This window comes from Dipodomys merriami, unplaced genomic scaffold, assembly GCF_024711535.1.
Source record: "Dipodomys merriami isolate MVZ:Mamm:240054 unplaced genomic scaffold, mDipMer1.0.p SCAF_3, whole genome shotgun sequence".
NCBI lineage: Eukaryota > Metazoa > Chordata > Mammalia > Rodentia > Heteromyidae > Dipodomys > Dipodomys merriami.
The window spans coordinates 85866273-85882912 of record NW_027204492.1 but is presented as its reverse complement, the minus strand read 5'-3'; the positions used below and the strand labels follow the sequence as shown (position 1 = coordinate 85882912).

General features: G+C 48.1%; 2 protein-coding genes across 3 annotated transcripts in view; one reads left to right on the top strand and one right to left on the bottom strand.

Moving 5' to 3' along the window:
• The first annotated feature begins 1236 nt into the window (after positions 1–1236).
• Araf (A-Raf proto-oncogene, serine/threonine kinase) lies at positions 1237–14918 on the top strand. The gene is made up of 16 exons (XM_070040544.1): positions 1237–1322; positions 3229–3383; positions 3514–3617; positions 6288–6390; positions 6485–6639; positions 6751–6849; positions 8366–8507; positions 8587–8614; positions 8715–8860; positions 8960–9162; positions 12296–12472; positions 12561–12607; positions 13097–13215; positions 13430–13561; positions 14024–14158; positions 14354–14918. The coding sequence occupies exons 2-16, from the start codon at positions 3288–3290 to the stop codon at positions 14486–14488; spliced, it is 1821 nt and encodes a 606-aa protein (XP_069896645.1). The 5' UTR covers positions 1237–1322; positions 3229–3287; the 3' UTR covers positions 14489–14918.
• Positions 14909–16640, bottom strand: part of Syn1 (synapsin I) — a 69326-nt gene continuing 67594 nt past the window's right edge. The window contains exon 13 of one of the 2 annotated variants that reach the window (XM_070040542.1): positions 14909–15993. In XM_070040542.1, the coding sequence (XP_069896643.1) occupies positions 15858–15993 (136 nt within the window). In that variant the 3' untranslated portion in view covers positions 14909–15857. The remainder of the gene's footprint in view (positions 15994–16640) is intronic. The other variant, XM_070040543.1, reaches the window with a different exon arrangement.

Below are 16640 nucleotides of genomic sequence, written 5' to 3'. Positions count from 1 at the left end.
AAGGAGAATGAAATGTTACTTTCTGTTGCTTACCTTTCAAACAGATGGCTCCAGGCACTTACCCAAGGGAAAACTAAGACTCATATCTCTATGACAATCTCACAACTTGGGGCTACTAGACTAGAGATATGATGATAATTTTGTTTACTTTTCAAAGAGATGACTTCAAGGCCCTTAAGGGGCCTTGTAAACTTGTAAACTTGGACTTGTAAAACAGATAAGAGACCTATGTTCGTGTGTGTGATTCTAGAGCTTGTCCGGAGTGCATAAGTTAGGAGACTGTTTTGACTGCTGAGCTATATCCCCAGCATCCCCCTTAGCTTTTGAAAAAGATTTACATACTTCTAAAATGGACTGTGGGAAAATATTTACAAGTTTCCTAAAAGAAATACTCTAAGAAACAAAATAAAAGAAATACTCCAAGAAAAAGGAAGGTGAAAGTCTCTTTCAATATAACAAAACTTATGTTTATTCTACAATACCTCCAATCAGTGACTCCATTCCTGATCTATACCTCCTTTTTCACCTAGTCACCTATGACCTGTCTTTCAAAATCTCCACATACTTCCCTGCACACCCAGGTGGCCTATGTCTGTACTCCTATAAATTTGGGAGGCTGACATTGGGAGGATAGAGATTTGAGGCCAGCCTGGGCCCTATCTTAAAATTAACTAGCAAAAATGGGTGGGGGCATGACTCAAGTTGTAGAGTGACAGCCTAGCAAGTGAAAGGCCCTGAGTTCAAACCCAAATGTGTGTGTGGGGGGTCTCATCTGCCCCTTTCCTAAAGGATCTCCAGCCCCAACCACCCCCAGAGACCTGCTATTATCTCCAGTCTCCTGCTGGTTAATACTAAAATCATCTGATCTGATTCCAACCCATTTTAAAGGGAGTAAAATTGAGACTAGGGACAATCCTAAATGAATGCTTCCAGTATTAGTCCCAAATTGAATTTAAGGACTTCTCCAAACAGATTCTAAGCACCTAAGGTCAGCACCAAATGACCATAAAATAAACATTTTTCTTTATGGAACTAATGAGGTTAAAGTCCTTGCACGCAGTTCTCACCCTACTGCGCCTGCGCCAGTCATGACCTGCGAATTTACCCCTGACTGACGTTTCAGGCTGCCCCTCCTAATCCGGAACACGACCCACATTCCGCCCGTCCGGGCTTAACAGGCATGACCCATTTCCAATAAAAATAGAGGGCTGAGTCCCACGGAGCCAATAGAGAAAGTTCAAGGTGTGGTGGAGGCGGTCTATGTGAGGAAACAAGAAGACAAACCCAAGATGGAGGCGGTGGCGGCTGTAGCGGCGTGACAGGTGAGGGCGGGCCCGCAAGGATTTGGATTTTGGAGCTGCTTGTCAAGCATTGGTAGGGAGTCCGGACCAAAATCTCAGCTCCAGAATGGCTGTGTCTGGATTCCGGCGCCCCCTGCCCCGGAACCAGAGGAGTGGTTTGGCCCGGGGCGAGACCATCATCCCCAGCGGGGGTAGGGTGGGTAGATGGCAATCGACTGGTAAGGCTGCAGGGATGGTTTGGTCCGCTGCGACTGGCCGCGCGCCTGCGCAGGTCTTCAAGACAATCAGGAGGCGGGACCTGGCCGAATGGGGCTGGGGGCTTGGGCCTGTGGTTCCCATTTGCATCTTTGAAGCCCTTGAAGTGTTTGATGACCCTTCCTTACCAAGGTCAGGGTGTGTGTGTAGAGATGTGGTTCACTCCTAGGGTTCCTTATTATGGATCAATGTCTGATCCCTAGGGAAACATCTGAGGATTCCTCCCTTATACCCACTTCACCTTCTCCACTGTTCCCTAATTATTCACTCATTCTACTTCATTAAGCTGTGACTCATTAGCTTTCAAGGAGATTTTTGGAGACCTTTCCCCAATTAATGTCCATTTTTGTCATCTTAGACACCATTATCTTCCTTTTCCTGTGACAATGTGATAACCCCCACTATCCCTTTCTTATTACAGTACCTAGCGAGCGATTCCTACATCTTCCTTCAGCATAGTATCTGGTGACCCCCTCTGTCTCTATGAACTCCTCATCCTAGAGCTTGGTGATCTCTATTAGCCATCTAACACAAGTGTCTCTGATCTCACCATCAACATGACACAGGGCTCAGGGATGACCACAGTGCCCTTTAAAACCATTGGTGTGGCCAGACAGTGCTGGCTTATGCTTGTAATCCTAGCTACTCTGGAGGCTGAGATCTGAGGATCGTGGTTTGAAGCCAGCCTGGGGAAGAAAGTCTGTGAGACTCCTCTCCAACAAACTTCTCAGAAAAAGCCGGAAGTGGTGCTGTGGTTAAGGTGTTGAGTGCTAGCCTTAAGCAAAAAAAAAAAAAGCACAGAGCAGTGCCCAGGCCCTAAGTTCAAGCTCCAGGATCAGGAAAAGAAAAACAAACAAAAACAATTACTGGTGTGAAGCTGGAGGTGTGGTGGGGGGGGAATGTTGGTGGGTTATATTTGCAACCTAGCTATTCAGGAGGTTGAGATTTGAGGATTGAAGTTCAAAGATAGCCCTGCCCCCCCCCAAAAAAGTTCAGGAGACTCTTATCTCCAGTTGATCAGCAAAAATTCAGAAACAGTGATGTGGCTTAAGTGGTAGAGTACCAGCACTGATTAAAAAAAAAAGCCAAATGATAGCACAAGGCCCTGAGTTCAACCCTTTGTACTGGCACCAAACCAAACAGAAGAAACAAAAAAAAATTGATGTGACCTCTTTCCTCCAAACCAAGAGCAATATATCTGAATATCTGATGATCCTCCCTTTCCCATCACCCTATCTATGCCTCCTCCCTCACCACAGTCTCTGATCACCCCACGTCTCCATGAAACACCAGGATACCCTGTCATGCCCATTATGTACCTTTCCCCTCCTCGAGCCCCCGGAGCAGTATGTGCTGACTTCTCAATTAGTTCTCAGCAGAGTTGTGTGCACTGTACTCAACAGGACAGTTTATGCTGCTTCTCACTGTGGTTCATCCCCTATACCTGTTCACATACCTCCCTGTGGTGAATTTAAGACTTTGACATTCTAGAGTGAAACAAACAGCAGAAGAGACCAGGCAGAGGAGACAGGATGTACTTTAGGGGTTAGACTTCTTTGGCTGTTGTATAGAAATCGAGCAGCTGGGGGCAAAACCTGATTTTGTGTTATGCAATTTTGCTTTCAGATTATCATTGAAATTCTGAATTCTTCCTTTACCTGCTCTTTCCTAGGAGCCCCATGGCACCTGCCCAGCCTCATCTCAGCCCATCTTGACAAAGTCTTAGGCTCCATGGAGCCACCACGGGGCCTCCCTGCCAACGGGGCTGAGCCATCCCGGGCAGTGGGCACTGTCAAAGTGTACCTGCCCAACAAGCAACGCACAGTGGTGAGTCACTGGTCCCAAACTGGCAAGATTGCAGATGGATCCAGTTGTAAGGCTGGGATTGGAAGGGTATCATGACAGAGGGATGGGAGAATTCAGCTGGGGCTTACCACCTCTCTACATAAATGTACAGGTGACTGTCCGGGATGGCATGAGTGTCTATGACTCTCTAGACAAGGCCCTCAAGGTGCGGGGCCTCAATCAGGACTGCTGTGTGGTCTACAGACTCATCAAAGGGTGAGTATGGCAGCCCCACACCTCCTACCTCCCCTGTCATCTTGTTCCTTTTGCATTAGTTCAGAGATCACAAGAGAGCCCATTTGTCTTTCCTTTTATCTCTTTACTCTTCCTTTCTTCCTTTCTCTCTTTCCTTCATTCTTTTCCTTTTTTTTTTTTTTTTTTTGGTCATGGGGCCTGAACTCTGGGCCTGAGCGCTGTCCCTCAGCTCTTCAGCTCAAGGCTAGCACTCTACCACTTGAACCTCAGCCCTACTTTCAGCTTTTTCTGCTTATGTGGTGCTGAGGAATCGAACCCAGGGCCTCATGCATGCAAGGCAAACATTCTACCACTGAGCCACCTTCACAGCCCCATTTTTTTTTTTTTTGTCGGTTGTGGGGCTTGAATTCTGGGCCTGGGCACTATCTCAGTTCTTCAGCTCAAAGCAAGAGCTCTACCATTTGAGCCACAGCACCACTTCCAGTTTTCTGAGTGGTTTATTGGAGATAAGAGTCTCATGGACTTTCGTTGCCCTGGCTGGCTTTGAACTGTGATCCTCAAATCTCAGCCTCCTGAGTAGCTAGGATTACAGGCATGAGACACCGACACATGGCTTTCTTTTCCTTTCTTCTTCCCTTCTTTCCTTCTTTTCCTTGTCCACCTCTCCCTCCTTCCCCTTTCCTTCCCACCTCCTCACTCCATGTGTTGTGTTTTGTGTGTATGTGTGTGTGTGTGTGTGTGTGTGTGTGTGTGTGTGTGTGTGTGTGTTTTGGGCTTGAACTCAGGGCCTGTGAGCTTTTTGGCTCAAGGCTAGTGCTCCACCATTTGAGCCATAGCTCCACTTGCAGCATTTTTGGGGGTAGTTACTTGGAGATAAGAATCTCATGGGATTTCCTGCCCCAGACTTGAACCAAGATCCTCAGTTCTCAGCTTTATGATTAGCTAGGATTACATAAATTAGCCACTGGTGGCTGACTTAATTTCTTCTTTTTTTTGTGTGCTGGTCTTTGTTTTTGAACTCAGGACTTGGGCACTGTCTCTGAGTTTCTTTTGGTCAAGACTAGCACTCTACCACTTGAGCCACAGTTCTACTTCCAGCTTTTTCTGTGATTAATTGGAGATAAGAGTCTTAAATTTCCTGCCCTGGCCAGCTTTGAACCCAGATCTTCAGATCTTAGCCTCCTGAGTAGCTAGGATTACAGACATTAGCCAACCAGCATCTAACTTCATTTCTTCCTTAGTTCATTGGCTTGGAATGTCTGCAACTCACTGTTTCCTTAGCCCCCAAGTTGTTATCCTGCTGTCATTTCCTTTCAGAATTTATTCTTTTCTTTTCTTTCTTTCTTTCTTTTTATTTTTTATTTTTTGCCAGTTTTGGGGCCTGAACTCTGGGCCTACGCACTGTCCCTCAGCTCTTCAGCTCAAGGCTAGTGCTCTACCACTTGAGCCACAGTGCCACTGGCTTTGTCTGCTTATGTGGTGCTGAGGAATCGAACCCAGGGCCCAAGGCAAGCACTCTACCACTGAGCCACCTTCCCAGCCCGAATTTATTATTTTCTTTCTTCCTCTCTCCCTTTTTTGTGTGTTGGTATTGGGGCTTGAATTTAGGGCCTGGGCACTGTCCCTTAGTTTTCTCATTCAAGGCTGGTATTCTATCACTAGAACCACACTTGCACTTTCATCTTTTTAGTGGCTAGTTGGAGGAAAGAATCTCAAAGACTTTTCTTTTTGTGATGCCCCCCCACCAAAGAAAGAATATGCCACTGACCACCTGTGAGTACCACCACCCCCCCTGCACGGATCTTGCCTTTAAATACCCTTATCTATTTGACTTCACTGCTGGTCTTCACTATCTTGGTATAGTGGAGTTCAATTGCCATGGCTATTAAAAGATAACTTTCGCTGATCGTGGGTTTGAGTCCCACTGGCCCTGGGAAGTTGGGATACTTCATTTGGGGGCTGGCTTCAAAATCATGAATCTTAGATCTGAGCCCCCTGAGTAGCTAGATTACAGCTCTGAGCCATTATCACCCAGTTCATTTTTCTTTTTCATGATTTCATGAATTCAGTAGCCCTTTCTTTCCTCAGTTTTCCCATTCTCTGCTGAGTTTGTCCTGACTGACTGCCCTGGGATTAATTTATTTTTTTTAATCCAGGTCATGCCTTGTTTTGAGTTGTTGTTTCTGTGCCTCATCTACTCCTTCCTTTCCTGTGCTGGCTTGTCACTTCTTTTTTTTTTTGTTTTTGGTTTTTTTTGGGTCCGGTCGTGGGGCCTGAACTCTGGGCCTGGGTGCTGTCCCTCAGCTCTTCAGCTCAAGGCTAGCGCTCTACCACTTGAGCCACAGCACCACTTCCAGCTTTTTTCTTTTTGCTTATGTGGTGCTGAGGAATCGAACCCAGGGCCTCAGGCTTGCAAGGCAAGTGCTCTACCACTGAGCCACCTTTCCAGCCCGGCTTGTCACTTCTGAGATTTTGTTTCATTTGCTTGTCACCTTATGGTGAACAGCATAGATTCTTCAGAGTCCCCTTGGACAAATCAGTTTATTCCCTCTGAGCCTGTTTCCTCTCTGTAAATCCAGGGCAAGAATAGTGACTACTTTAACAAGAATTAAAACTGCCACCTATCAGTGCATGGATTGGGGACTTAGCCCCAGTCTACCCCCCACCCCAATCCTCCCATGCCCTCTACAGGCGAAAGACAGTTACTGCCTGGGACACTGCCATCGCACCCCTGGATGGCGAGGAGCTCATCGTAGAGGTCCTGGAAGACGTGCCTCTGACCATGCACAATTTTGTGAGTATGGTGGGTTTAGTCAGTGCAGGTCATGGGGAACGAGAGGGAGAAAGCCCTTGACCAGTTTTCGACTGTCTCTGCTCTGTGGCTACAGGTACGGAAGACTTTCTTCAGCCTGGTGTTCTGTGACTTCTGCCTTAAGTTTCTCTTCCATGGCTTCCGCTGCCAGACTTGTGGCTACAAGTTCCACCAGCATTGTTCCTCAAAGGTCCCCACAGTCTGCGTTGACATGAGTACCAACCGCCGACAGTGAGCCCAGCTCTGGGTGGCTGGTGGATGGGGAGGCCAGAGGCCTAGCCACAAGTCCCTTATAGACAGCTGACTCATGTTCTCTTGTTTTGCAACCTTACTATTCTCAAGGTTCTACCACAGTGTTCAGGATTTATCCGGGGGCTCCAGACAGCACGAGGCTCCCTCCAACCGCCCCCTGAATGAGCCGCTAACTTCTGACGGCCCCAGGTAGGGATGCCTTAGGGCTGGGAGAGAAGCAGATCTAGGTGCTTTTATAAATAACAAGCCATACTTCTATTCCTTTGTTTACTTGACAAACATTTCTTTTCTTTTTCTTTTTTGTTGGTCATGGAGCTTGAACTCAGGGCCTGGGCACTGTCCCTGACCTCCTTTTGCTCAAGGCTAAATGCTCTACCACTTGAGCCACAGTGCCACTTCTGGCTTTTTCTGTTTATGTGGTGCTGAGGAATGGAACATGGGGCTTCAGGCACACTAGGCAAGCACTCTACAACTAAGCCACATTCCCAGCCCCAACCCCAGTCCCTCTTTTCTTTTCAATTATTTTTTTTGGGGTCAGGTCGTGGGGCCTGAACTCTGGGCCTGGGCGCTGTCCCTCAGCTCTTCAGCTCAAGGCTAGTGCTCTACCACTTGAGCCACAGTGCCACTTCCAGCTTTTTTTCTTTTTGCTTATGTGGTACTGAGGAATCGAACCCAGGGCCTCATGTATGCAAGGCAAGCGCTCTACCACTGAGCACCTTCCCAGCCCCCTTTTCTTTTCCTTCCTTCTTTCCTTCCTTCCTTCCTTCCTTCCTTCCTTCCTTCCTTCCTTCCTTCCTTCCTTCCTTCCTTCTCTTTTCTTTCTCTTTCTTTCTTTCTCTTTCTTTCTCTTTCTTTCTTTCTTTCTTTCTTTCTTTCTTTCTTTCTTTCTTTCTTTCTTTCTTTCTTTCTTTCTTTCTTTCTTTCTTTTCTTTCTTTTCTTTCTTTCTTTTTTTGTTGGCCATGGGGCTTGAACTCGGGGCCTGGGCTTTGTCCCTGAGCTCTTCTGCTCAAGGATAGTGCTCTACCACTTTGAGTCATGGCTCTACTTCTAGTTTTCTGGTGGTTCATTGGAGATAAGAGTCTCATGGACTTTCCTGCCAGGGCTAACTTTGAACCCCCCCATCTCAGATCTCAGTCTCCTGAGTACCTAGGATTATAGGCATGAGCCACCAGTGCCCAGCTTCTTTTTTTTTTTTTAAATGTTTTGCTTTTCTTGTGCTCATGTACCTAGCAGGTATATTACATACTTCTCTGTTTATGTTTTCTCCCTCCTTCCACTGTAATATCAGCCCCACAAGACCAAGAACTTTTATTTATGTAATCCACAGTTTTAACTTCACCACCTAGAATGGTATCTGGCACACAGAAGGTAGCACTCAATTTTTTTGTTGTTGTTGTTGGTCGTGGGGCCTGGACTTTGGGCCTGGGCGCTGTCCCTTAGCTCTTTGGCTCAAGGCTAACACTCTACCACTTGAGCTTCCGGCTTTTTCTGTGAATGTGGTGCTGAGGAATTGAATCCAGGGCATGCAAGGCAAGCAGAGTACCACTGAGCCACCTTCCCATACCATCAATAATTTTCTTGAACATATAAGTACTAGTAGTACAATTGTCTGTATGAGCTAAATGCATATTCAGGTGGCCAGAGTGGGCGCTGTTGCCTTTCTGGATCATTCTACAGAGATTTCATGGCCTTTTCCTCCATCAGCCCCTGCACTCAGCACTGTGACCAGGAGCATTTTCCCTTCCCTGCCTCACCCAACCCCCCCCTGCAGCGCATCCGCTCCACATCTACTCCCAATGTCCACATGGTCAGCACCACAGCCCCCATGGACTCCAGCCTCATGCAGGTGGGTGCAAAGGGGCAGTTCAGGAGCTATTCCTAGGGACTTCCATGTCCTTACCTTGATTCTGTCCCCTCCTTTGCAGCTTACAACCCAGAACTTCAGCACCAATGGTGAGACCCCCCCCCTTGCCACCTGACCCCTGCCTGCCCCTGCCCCTTCCCCACCCTACCCCCTCCATTCACCTTTCTTACATCTGCTCTGCAATGACAGCTGCTGCCAATAGAGGTGGTGGTGATGGAGCCCCCCGGGGAACCCCCACCCTGGCCAGTTTGTCCTCGGGGAGGAAATCCCCACATTCCAAGTCATCTTCAGAGCAGCGGGAACGGAAGTCCTTGGCTGATGAAAAGAAAAAAGTGGTATGCTCAGGGGAACCTTAGTGGGGGGACACCATGGACTGAGTGACATGGCTGAAGAGTGTGAGCAGGTCCCTCAGGTGCCCCTTGTCTGGCCCACAGAAGAATCTGGGGTACCGGGATTCAGGCTATTACTGGGAAGTGCCACCAAGTGAGGTGCAGCTGCTGAAGAGGATCGGGACAGGCTCTTTTGGCACTGTGTTTCGAGGACGGTGGCATGGTGATGTGGCTGTGAAGGTGCTCAAGGTGGCGCAACCCACCGCTGAGCAGGCCCAGGCCTTCAAGAACGAGATGCAGGTGCTCAGGTGAGATCTCTTGGGAGCATAGTGAGGGCAGGCAGAACTTTGGTATCTTGGGGAAAAAACTGATGGTCACTTGCATTTGTGTCATTTTTCTTTATTATTTATTTATTTATTTATTTATTTATTTATTATCAGTCCTGGGGCTTGAACTCAGGGCCTGGGTGCTATCCCTGAGTTTCTTTTGCTCAAGGTTAGTACTCTGTCACTTGAATCACAACTTCACTTCCAGCTTTTTTGGTACTTAGAGTGTCACCTGTTTTCCTGCCTGGGTTGACTTTGAACCATGATCCTCAGATCTTAGCCTCCTGAGTAGCTAGGATTACAGGCATGAGCTATCAATGCTGGGGTATTTGTGTCATTTTGGAGGCACAGTCACTAGCCATTTTTCTTTCAAAGATATCATTTTGCCTCCGGGCATCGGACATGTTTGGGGAACTACAGCTGATGTTAGTTTGTGTTGGGGTTAGTACTGCCAGCAGTTAGTGGCTCTGCCTCCCACATGAGTCTTCACATTTGCCTGCTGTTGACTGGGTCTGACCATGGGCCATTATCCCCACGATCACTGGCATGTTTGTGAAGAACATAATAATTTTTGTTTGTTTGTTTTGTGCCAGTACTGGGATTGAACTCAGGTCCTGAGCTCTGTCGTTGAGCTTCTTTTGCTCAAGACTAATGCTCTTCCACTTGAGCCACAGTACTTCTGGCCTTTTTAGTAGAGTAAGAGTCTCATGGATTTTCCTGCCAAGCCTGGCTTTGAACCATGATCCTCATATCTCAGCTTCCTGAGCTAGATTACAGGCACTTGCCATGAAGAACATAATGTTAAGTACCACAGCATCAGGAAGGCTCTCATTGTTTCTTCCCCTCGGCTGTACCATTCATGTTCTGTTTACCAAGAGGTGATCATGTGATGAATTAATTATGAGCACTCTAATGCAAAGCATAGTATTGTTAAGTATAATCATTACTCCAATATAATCATTTCATTATTATAATTGCTATAGTTAATGTTGCAGTTAATACTCTGAATTCATTCACATTGAGAAAGCTCTTGGCCACTGTGTTACTGTGGAGCACAACTCTACAAATTGTGTTCTATAAGACAAAGTCTCACCCATGTTAAGCATGTGCCCTACCACTCAGCTGTTTCCTCAACCCCAGGACTATATAATGTTTGCCGCTCTGGATGATGCCAGCTTAGGTTCTGTCCTGTCAGATGGACTCATGATGTTACATTTGATATATCATAATGACTTGTGCCATGTTACTATTTTTCTCATAACAGATGCCAAAGTAAGAAAACTTCTGTTCTCAACTCCTCTTTGTGACATGGCAATGACTTGAGCATGTGGTAACTTGATTCCTATTTTTAACCATATGCTTATGTTATCATGTCTTTAGAATCTCTTTTTTTTGCCAGAGCTGTGGCTTGAGTAACAGTGTCTGCCATGGAATCACAAGACCCTGAGTTCAAACCCAAGTACTGCCTCAAAAATTAAATAAATTACACATAAAGCTGGGCGCTGGTGGCTCATACCTGTAATCCTAGCTACTCAGAAGGCTGAGATCTGAGGATCATGGTTCAAAGCCAGACTGGGCAGGAAAGTCCGAGAAACTCTTATCTCCAATAAACCACCAGAAAACAGGAAGTGGCACTGTGGCTCAAGTGGTAGAATGCTAGTCTTGAGCTAAAGAGCTAAGGGACAGCGCCCAGGCCCAGAGTTGAAGCCTCATGACTGACAAATAAAATAAATAAAATAAAAAATATATAAAAAGAATTTTTTTTTCTATACTAAGGATTGAACTCATGGACCTTGAGCTTGCTAGGCAGGTGCTCTAACACTTAAGCCAGTCCTTTAGCTCTTGTGTTACCATCTAAAACTGTGGTTAGTATTTCTATAAGGAATGAAGGTTTTCTCATAAATGAGGGTAAAATGATTCATATGTGACAGTTTCCTTGAGATAGACCTAGGTACATAAGAGTAATAACAAAGGCAATGACATTTTCAGTGTTTACTGTGTGTTCAGCTGTTTTAAGGGCCTTACAGGTTGTTTGCTCACCCCTTCCAGCATACCTGTAAAGTAGTTACTATATGATCTCAGTTTTACGTAAGGACCAGAGAGGTTAATGTCCTCCCCATGGTAGCACAGTGAGTAACTGGTGGAGCCAGGATTTGAACTAAGTATGTTGTAACCTGAGTCTAGACTTAAAGCCCTTTTGCTGGGCACTGATGGCTTAGGCCTGTAATCCTAGCTACTCAAGAGGATGAGATCTGAGGATTGTGATTCAAAGCCAACTTGGGCAGAAAAGTCCCTGAGAGACTCTTATCTCCAATTAACCACTCAAAAACCAGAAGTGGTGCTGTGGCTCAAGTGGTAAAGCACTAGCCTTGAGCACAAAGAGGCTCAAGGACAGTGCCCAGGCCCTGAGTTCAAGCCCCACAGCTGACCAAAAAAAGCCCTTTATCTCTAAGCCTCTCACAGTGACTAACAGGTTGTAATTCTCACCTTTCACCCATGTTTTGACCAGTTATCAATATTTTGATATATCAGTGAAGAAGGTTGACATCCCACATTCTCATCTGTGAAATGGCCACATGTCTAGGCAGTGGCTAGACTCCGAGTTGTGGTGGATGATAATAATTAGAGATTCTGTTGGTGAGCAATCCCTCCTACCTTCTTTTTTGTGCTAGTACTGGGCTTGATCTTAGAGCCTTGAGCTCTTGCTTAGCTTTTTCTGTTGAAGGTTGGTACTCTGCCACTTGAGCCACATATCCCACTTCTGCCTCTTTGCTGGCTAATTGAAGATTTTCTTAGATGAATTTACTTGGACTGGCCTTGAGCCTCCTGAGTATCTAGGATTAGAGGTATGAGCCATTTGAGGTTGTCTTTCTACCTGCTTTTGTTGGAAGACTCTGATGAGGAATTTCAGGCCATCAGCCCCCAACAGAGAATCCTACTCAGCAAGCATATTTCACAACTTGGTATAAGACAGTGGTCTGGCCCTGAACAACTTAAACATCAGGGTGAAATGAATCCCATAGAAGGCAATGAACAATGACAATCCTGATGCTTAGTTAATGCATAGCAGGTGCTAACCCCACACTCCACCACCAACTTTCCTCCTTGCATGCAGGAAGACTCGACATGTCAACATCTTGCTGTTCATGGGCTTCATGACGAGGCCAGGGTTTGCCATCATCACTCAGTGGTGCGAAGGCTCCAGCCTCTATCACCACCTGCATGTGGCCGACACGCGCTTTGATATGGTCCAGCTCATCGACGTGGCCAGGCAGACTGCCCAGGGCATGGAGTGAGCCTCCCATCCTGGGCATTGGGGGAGCGCAGTGGGTGGCGGTGAAGTGGCTTCAGTCAATTAACCACCTACTTCTGCCCCATAGCTACCTGCATGCCAAGAGCATCATCCACAGAGACCTCAAGTCTAACAGTATCTGTCACTGGCTGAGGGTGGGGTGGAGCATTAACTGAATAAAGGATTTAGCAGGAGGGAGGGCTTTTGCGGGGGTGTGCTTCTGGGGGTAAAGAGGAAAGTGCACATGTTGCCTGGTTTCTGCCAGGTGGCGGAGCCATAGCTGATGAAGGGGCTTTAATGGAGGGCTTTTGGTTAGGAGTTAAAGATGTGGCTAATTTGGTGATGTTCTTGGGTATTCTGGTCAAGGTGTGAAGTGTGATGTTTGTGGAGGACATTACATGGAGTTTCAAAGATATGAAAAGTTAGGGTGCCATTCAAGAGTGAATCACAGGGGACAAGGAGACCAAGTGTGGAGGGCATTGATTGTGGATAGTTTGTATGAAATTGTAGAGGCTTCTGGGCAGAGGCATGACTGGTGTTGGGGCAGGGCATTTGTGGGAACTTATAAGTTAGGACAAGAGGTGTGACTATTAGGAGTCTCTGTAGTGGCCTTAACCATCGCGGACATCTTCCTACATGAGGGGCTCACAGTGAAGATTGGTGACTTTGGCCTGGCCACAGTGAAGACACGGTGGAGTGGGGCTCAGCCTTTGGAACAGCCTTCAGGCTCTGTGCTGTGGATGGTGAGTTGGGCCAAGTTGGACACAGAGCTCAGGGAGGCAAGGGCTCCTGGTTTGGGACATTATGGGACCAAGCAGGAACGGCAATGCCTCTGCCAGGTGTGGGTACCTAGACAGCTCCTGTGGGAGGGTACCCAGTATGGCCAGCAAGATCTGGGACTGTGGGCTAGCCATTTGCTGACCTCAATGGTTCCCCTGCCTTTCTGGCCTATCAAAGGCTGCTGAGGTGATCCGGATGCAGGACCCGAACCCCTACAGCTTCCAGTCGGATGTCTATGCCTATGGGGTTGTGCTCTATGAGCTCATGACCGGCTCACTGCCTTACAGCCACATTGGCAGCCGTGACCAGGTGAGCTGTACACCTTGCCCACAATTCTTAGGCCTCCATACTTCAGATTCCTCATCACACATACCAAGGATGCCATACTTCCCCCCAGAAACTTAGAATTTTGTAGAATGAGAACTCCCAGTGTTAATCTCTTAGGTAGTGAATATTGACCCCACTTCTTCCTCCACATCCACAACTCCTGGGACAGAATCCTCAAATTCCCCATTTCTCAGAATCCTGATATTCAGAAAAATCCTAGGCTTCCAAATACCTAGAAGCCCTCTGGATTCCTCCATGTCTATCATCTTCGGCTGTGGGTGTTCAGAATACCCCAGGTCCCCCAACTTCAGCATTCCATTTCTCCCAGAAACAGGCTTCCTTCCAGATACCCACAATCACTCAGGCTTTAGGGCCCTGGCACTCATAATGTTCTGAGCCCAAGACTGAACCCAGGATTACCCCATTCCCCTCCCCCAATTCAAGATCATCTTTATGGTGGGCCGTGGCTATCTGTCTCCGGACCTCAGCAAAGTCTCTAGCAACTGCCCCAAAGCCATGCGACGTCTACTGTCTGACTGCCTCAAGTTCCAGCGGGAGGAGCGGCCCCTCTTCCCCCAGGTAGGCTGGGGAAATGAGCTGGATACCTGGGAAGGAGTGTGATGGGGTGGTGGGAGGGCGTGCAGAGATGGAGGCAGGCATTAGTCCTGTTGAATCAGAGGTACACAATGTGTGTGTCTCCATTAGCTGGGGTCAAAAGGAGGTGGGGTGCCCATAGGACACAGGACACCCCTCCTCATTCTCACCTGTCCCCAGATCCTGGCTACAATTGAGCTGCTGCAACGGTCACTCCCCAAGATTGAGCGGAGTGCCTCAGAACCCTCCTTGCACCGCACCCAGGCTGATGAGTTGCCGGCCTGCCTCCTCAGTGCAGCCCGCCTTGTGCCTTAGGCTCCCCTAGCCAGGAGGGGGATGCCAATCTCAGCCTGCCATGCCAAGGAGCTCTGCCTACCAGCCAATCATTGTTCCATCTCTGCCTTGATACTGCCTCAGGACCCCCTACTTCCTACTCTGGGAAGTGTGGAGGTCCCTACATGCTCTTCCAGTTCCTCTGGAATTGGAGACTTAGACCCCTGTCCCCATAATTTTAGTTTCCTCTTGGGGGGAATACTTCTAACTTGGGAGTGCTCCTCCTTCTCCAATGGCTGGGATTCGTGGCAAGGATTCCACTCAGCCTCTCTGGAATTTGTGCCTGTTGTGCCTTCACTGGATTTTGGGGTCCCCAGCACCCCCATATGTATTAGGAGGGGTTCTTCTGTGTCTCCTTTGCCATTCAAAGACTCCCCTCTTTCTTCACCAAGAAGCACAGAATTCTGCTGGGCCTTTGCTTGTTTATTTTGCTTCCCGACTCTTCTCTTGGGGTTGAGAGCCGCTGAGGGGTGGGGGAATCCAGGCAAGGAGTAGAGGTTGAGGGGAGGTGCAGACCACACAAACAGCGCCACTGCACGCATCACCACAGGCAGCACAATGAATGAGGACCACATATGCCAAGCACGGCACAAGAGGAGGCCACATCAGTCACAGACACAGACATCACGGCAAAGGTGGGGAAGTGGGAGACCACTGGCCTTCCCTGTGCAAAGGATTCTGGGAGGATGGGTAGATTTTGCATATTTAGACAGCTGTTAGAGGCAGGAAACTGGGGAGGGATCCCTGGGGGAACTGAGGGGTCCTAGAAGTAGGAGGAACTCCCGAGGAATTGAGGGGAGCAGTGAAGGTAAATCCTTATAGAGCTGGGTGGTGGATGGCATGTGAGAATGTGAGCACTAGAGAGATGGAGCTCACATGGAAAATGGCTGAAAGGTAGGGGTTTCTTGCGGCATTGGAATTTTTTGATTAGGAACAAAGTGTGCCGGAAAGATTCAGGCCAGGAGTAGGGTTTTCCAGGAATTTCAGGGCTCCAGGAGGGGATTCAATGGTGTTTAGGGCCAGAAACAGGTTGCCTGGTATTGGAGAGGTTCCAGGAAGGAAGTACTCTTTTAGGGTTACCAGGAATAGAGGTGTTCAGGAATTTTCAGGGCCTAAAACTGTAGATCTTGAGGTGACCAGGAACAGAGCTCTAAAGGATTTGGGGATCCCAGATGTGAGACCTGGATTTAGGACTGGGTTTCTCAAGGGACTTGGGCATCTTGAGGAATGAGAAGTGGGATGATGTAGAACCAGGAGAAGGGTTCTCAAGGGATTTGGAGATCCCAAACAGAAATGGATTCAGGGCCCAGAGAGGGTTGCCCAGGGACTTAGGGGTTCTTGGGATGGGGTGTCAGTCGGAGAAGAGGCTGGCGAAAGACTTCCTCAGGCTGCGGATGGTCTCAGCTTTCACCTCATCCTGGCTAAGGCTGGGCCTGGGCGGGGCTGGCTCTGGAAGGTTGAAGGCATTGGTCAGAGACTGGGATTTGCTAGAGAGAGACAAGGTGGAGGCATGGGAGGAAGGGGGAAAGAGGAAGGGAGGAAGGGAGAGAAACACAATGTTACCCCAGGCCCGGCCCCAGCCCTGCCCCTCTGATCCTGGGGCTCTGCCTGTGACCTTCCCACCCACCACTTTGGGCCTGGGGCCCTTATGGTTCTCTAGGCTGGGAGAACTTTGGAACAGATTGGGCCCGGGACTAGGGAGCTGAAACAGCACTGCTGGGAAGACTGGTGCAAAATGAAGAAGGGTAGGATTAATGGAAAGATCCCTGGCCCAAGTCTAGGTTTGTTTGATGTACAGAGGAAGATGAAGGAGATTTCCAGTCTAAAGGTAAGGATTCTAGAAGAGACTGAGGGACTTGGGCCAAGGACAGGCTGGTAGGGGCCAGTCAGTTTAAAGGGAAGCAGTTGGGTGGGGGCAAGTAGGACTTTGGAGTTGGGGTTGGGTGGGATAGACCCAGAGGAGGCTGGGAGGATGATGGAGGGGCAGATAGATGGGCCAGGAGAAATTGGGGGATAGATCAAAAAGTTGCCTAGGCTGTTCTGGAAAGGATTGTCTGGGAAGAATGGAGTGACAAGGCCAGACACATTTCAGGGATGGGCTGGGAGGAGTAGGGAGGGCAAAGGCAAGTTTGAC

Excerpts from the sequence above, each read along its gene's own strand:
- Araf (XM_070040544.1), top strand. The coding sequence starts at position 3,288 with ATGGAGCCACCACGGGGCCTCCCTGCCAACGGGGCTGAGCCATCCCGG. Across the intron at positions 6,850-8,365 it reads CTAACTTCTGACGGCCCCAG|CCCCTGCACTCAGCACTGTG; the intron begins GTAGGGATGCCT and ends TTCCTCCATCAG. Across the intron at positions 14,159-14,353 it reads AGCGGCCCCTCTTCCCCCAG|ATCCTGGCTACAATTGAGCT; the intron begins GTAGGCTGGGGA and ends ACCTGTCCCCAG.